The sequence below is a fragment of the Pinus tabuliformis genome, chromosome 1_1 (genome assembly GCF_031772625.1).
Source record: "Pinus tabuliformis cultivar Carrire ecotype Pingquan chromosome 1_1, CPIR1, whole genome shotgun sequence".
NCBI lineage: Eukaryota > Viridiplantae > Streptophyta > Pinopsida > Pinales > Pinaceae > Pinus > Pinus tabuliformis.
Window position 1 is genome coordinate 441,711,777 of NC_142297.1, and position 4,869 is coordinate 441,716,645.

General features: G+C 46.8%; 1 protein-coding gene across 1 annotated transcript; it reads left to right on the plus strand.

The window, feature by feature from the left end:
* Positions 1 to 325: 325 nt before the first annotated feature.
* LOC149213634 (uncharacterized) lies at positions 326 to 4,621 on the plus strand. The gene is made up of 2 exons (XM_089389098.1): positions 326 to 1,207; positions 1,412 to 4,621. Exons 1-2 carry the CDS (start codon positions 326 to 328, stop codon positions 4,619 to 4,621), a joined length of 4,092 nt encoding a protein of 1,363 aa, XP_089245224.1.
* Positions 4,622 to 4,869: the final 248 nt, after the last annotated feature.

The following is a 4,869-nucleotide window of genomic DNA, read 5'->3' on the forward strand; positions in this document are numbered from 1 at the left end:
GGGCCTTTGAATCCATCGCTGAAACTGACCTAGAAAAGTTGGAGATGGTCATCTCCAAAGTCTACCAACAACAGCAGTTAGGGATTCAAGCAGGAAGCACCTGGGATGGTAGATTGCGTCCAAAGGATTTTAAAAAAAGAGGAAGGAAAACATTTCTGCAAAGAACAATAGAGCTTGGAGAAGTCCTAGTGGATTCAGGCCACTATGCGAAGCTTACGAAATACTTCAGCCCCTCTCAACCTAGTTATCAATGAAGCTCATCTCCTGGAATCTTAGAGGCCTTAACGGCCCTGCAAAATATAGAATGCTCAAAAACATGATAAAAATGGAGAAGCCGCACATATGCTTTTTTCAAGAAACCAAATGTAATAGCGATACTCTGGGACGAATACTCTCCAAAGCCTGGCCGGGCTGCCATTCTGTGGCCGTGGATGCGACTGGAGCCTCGGGAGGACTTGCCATAGCCTGGAACACTCAAGCTATAACTCTAACGGATTTCCATGCAGGCCACCATCTCATTCAGGCAGCCTTTCACATTATAGGCACTCAGGTACATGGGAACTTATCCAATGTTTACTTCCCACAGGATGGAGGCAGTAAAAAAATACTCCTCGACACCATCGAGGCACTCAGTAATAGCAGACAACATCCTCTCTGGATTGTGGCGGGAGATTTTAACATGATCACCCGACTAGAGGATAAAATTGGGGGAAGAACCAAATTGGAACCTGAAGTGGAACACTTCAAGGATTTCATCCTAAATGCCTCCCTTATTGATCTGCCCTTTTGTAATGGTATCTACACTTGGAGCAATCACAGGAAAGGGAAGCATCAGATTGCCTCCAAGTTGGACCGATTCCTGATATCGGACAACGCAGTGCACATCGGGGGAGATTTCAATGCGGAGATTCTGGCTCACTCTGGGTCGGATCACTGGCCAATTGCCCTTCAATGGCAAAGACCAGGGAGCAGCACCAGGAAGCCATTTCGATTTGAAAAATTCTGGCTTACCCACCCGGCATTCAAGGACTTCGTCAAAACTACTTGGGCCTCCTTTGTTCCTCCAGAAGGCACCAAAATGTTCATTCTCCAGCAGAAGCTAAGGTACCTAAAAAGTCACCTCAAACAATGGAATAAGGAGACCTTTGGGAACATCTTCGAAGCCCAACAACAGCTCAATCAGGAGCTCAAGCTTCTCCACCAGGAGGTCATCAATTCAGGGCATACAGAGGCTACACTAGAAGAAGAAAAGCGCATCTACAATCAACTTGAGGAAAGAAGAAAACAAGAAGAAATTTATTGGAAACAGAAATCAAGGGTGAGATGGCTCAAAGAAGGAGAGCGTAATACCAAATTCTTCCACAACACCACAGTGCAACGAAGAATGCACAACAAGATCTCATTCATCCAGAACCAGGCAGGAGGTAAAGAGGAGGAGCATGAGAAAATTGAGGAAACCCTCCTCAATCATTTCAAACAAGTCCACCAAGAACAATCAGGGGATCGGACGGCAGCTATAGAGAAAATCACAAGCAATATTCCCAGGTTAATAACGGAGGAGCAAAACGATCTGCTCATGAGCCCGATTCTCAGCCACGAGGTGGACGAAGCAATGGCGCAACTTAAAGAAGGTAAGGCTCCTGGTCCTGATGGCTTTACCACTGATTTTTTTCATGCTTTCTGGGACATGATTAAGGTAGAGGTCTGGCAAATTGTGGAGGAATCTCGAGCCCTTCGATGGATGCTGCCCTCTCTAAACTCTACCTTCATCACTCTTATTCCCAAAGAAGAGAACTCCATCACCCCTGACAAATTCAGGCCCATAGCCCTATGCAATGTTCTCTATAAAGTCATTACCAAAGTCATAGCCAATAGGCTCAAGCCCCTTCTCCCTCAAATCATCTCACCTGAGCAATCAGGCTATGTGGAAGGCCGTCAAATAATGGATGGTATAATGCTCTCCCATGAGATCCTTCACTCTCTCAAGCTCTCCAAAAAAGCGGGCATGTTACTCAAGCTTGACCTATCCAAGGCATTTGACAAACTCAGCTGGGCCTATATTCAGAACATGCTGAGAGCCTTTGGCTTCTGTTCCACTTGGGTAAGATGGATAATGAGCCTCATCTCCTCCTCTCACTTTTCCATTCTTGTCAATGGGCTGCCTTCCCACCCCTTCAAGCCCTCCAGAGGCATCAGGCAAGGGGATCCTTTATCCCCCTTCTTATTTGTTATAATGGCGGAGGGCCTAGGTCGGCACATCAAGCAAGCTAGGCAAGATAATCATATTCGGGGTATCTCAATCCACAACTCCCCTGCTTCCACCCACCAGCAGTTTGTGGATGATACCATGCTGTATGGCCATCCCTCTGCTCAGGAAGCCTCTTGTCTGAAATCTTTGCTTAATGACTTCTCCAATGCTTCAGGCACCCAAATCAACAGCACAAAATCCGAAATTTTCTTCTTCCATACCCCTCCCTCTGTCAAGCGGGCTGTCTCTCGCATTCTGGGTTTTCAATCGGCCTCTCTCCCTTCCACTTACCTAGGAGTGCCTCTCACCGCCTCCGCCATAAAGCAACCAGCTTGGAGACGACTTATTGAGAAAATGGAAGGCAAATTGAATCAATGGACTCACCGCTCCCTCAACTTAGCAAGTAGAGCAGTGCTCCTCAAAGCCATCCTTCAAGCCATGCCCCTATACTTGTTCTCCATCCTAGCTGCTCCAAAATGGGTCCTGAAAAGGCTGAGAAACTTACAGCGCAATTTTCTTTGGGGAAGTTCAGCTACCAATCATAAATGGGCGCTTGTCAAATGGGATACCACCAGCAAGCCCAAGCACAAAGGTGGAATTGGACTCCGAGACCCTGAACACAGTAATATCATCATGACCGCCAAAATCTGGTGGCAATGGTTAACAAATCCGGACAAACCATGGGCCAGAATTTGGAATGCCAAGTACACCAACAATATGCCGCATGCAGAGCTTATACGATTCACCCCCACAAGTCCAGGTTCACTCATTTGGAATGCGGCCAAGCAGCAACACCAATTGATTCAGAAACACAGTTTCTGGGAAATAAGGAATGGTCAACATGCCAGATTCTGGCAAGATGCATGGAACCAACTTCCCAAACTATCCAATGCACTACCAGCAGCTATTATTCCAGAAGGGCAAGAGCAACAGCACGCCAAAGTCCACCAATTCTGGAATTCGGACACGGGAAGCGGCTTCAGGAAATGGCTTGCTAGCAGCCAAATAATAACCACCAATAGACCGCAGGAAGCAGAAGCCCTTAGCACTGAATTGGCAAAAAGAAGAATTAAGCACAACATCAGTGACGACATCCTCAGATGGGGCTACCTCCCCAAGGGCGCTTACTCCACCTCTGAAGCCTACAATCTTTTGGAAGACCCTCCCGTCAAACCTGATCCTCTATGGTCCAGGATTTGGAGTTTCAAAAATTGGCCCAAAATCAATCACTTTCTATGGCTAGTGGGACACAAAAAATTTCTCACATGGGATAAATTGCAAAAACGCAACTTCCATGGGCCCTCAGTCTGCCACAATTGCTTTCAGAATGAGGAAACATTACAGCATCTTCTAGACTCATGTCCGCTTGCTACTCAACTATGGGAGAAGATAGAATTTAGGAGTCAAAGGCGTTGCAGAGAAATGGGAAGCATAATAAACATCATTAGGCAATGGTCTAAAATCCCTTACAAAAGTGGCTTGCTTAATCATCTGTGGAATCTAATTCTAGGTTTTCTCCTATGGAATATTTGGAAGGAACGGAATAGGCGCATCTTCAAAAACAACAGCTTGAATAGGGAGGACATATGGAACAGCATGCACGCCAACATCCAAGAAACCATGTTACTGAAATCCTGGACCCAACAAGATCTCCCAACGGATGATAATGAGAAAAACATATTATCTAACTGGGGACTGCAACTGACTCAAGAACCAACCTCTCAGCGGGCAGCAAATAACAATGATAAGGGAAAGGTAAATTGGGAAGCCCCGCCTATCCATTCATACAAACTAAACTTTGATGGCGCTTCCAAGGGCAATCCGGGACCTGCAGGATTTGGAGGAGTCATCAGAGATCAGCTAGGAACTCTGCAACAACTCTACTTTGGCAATCTAGGTTGGGATACCAATAATTCAGCAGAGCTGGAGGGCATGTGGCAAGGACTTCTTACTGCAAGGAGACACAATCTTCAACCACTGATAGTGGAGGGGGACTCCCAAATACTCATAAACATGGCTATTCGGATCCAGAATGGGTCGAAAGCTAGGAAAATAGCCAATAGTTGGAGACTAGAGGCCAGACTCAGTAGCATGGCGGAGGAAATAGGCAACTACAATGCTATCTCTTTCAATCACACTAAAAGGGAAGGTAATAAAGTGGCTGATCTTCTTGCCAACATAGGGGTTGATTCAGATAAGGCCTTCCTTGAGGGACACCTGAACATCATCCCAACTAATCAAAGGAAGCTGGAATGTGAGAGTCTCATCCATAGGGACAAAGAGACCCCGGATGCGGGTGGCGGGACGGCAACAATGGGCATGCCACATGCTATGCATGGGCTGCCCCGTGTAGACAATACGGCCTCCATATGAAGGCCGTCAACCAGCACCTGAACCCACTGCTGCGTTTAATGGAGTTAATGGTGAGGGCGGTAGGTTTATGGGGCTGTACAGGGCACTTAATGCGCGCCTGTATCGAGAGCATGAGGCAGAGCATAACAAGAGCAATGGAGGGTGCAGGGAATGTATGTCGGGCGAATTTGGGGAAAGAAGGAATTGCAGAGAGCCGAGGCGGTGGCAGCTCCATCCACTTCATCGTCGGGTGTCTGGTGGTTACTATC

Excerpts from the sequence above, each read along its gene's own strand:
- LOC149213634 (XM_089389098.1), top strand. The coding sequence starts at position 326 with ATGGAGAAGCCGCACATATGCTTTTTTCAAGAAACCAAATGTAATAGC. Across the intron at positions 1,208-1,411 it reads TCAAGCTTCTCCACCAGGAG|AACCAGGCAGGAGGTAAAGA; the intron begins GTCATCAATTCA and ends TCATTCATCCAG.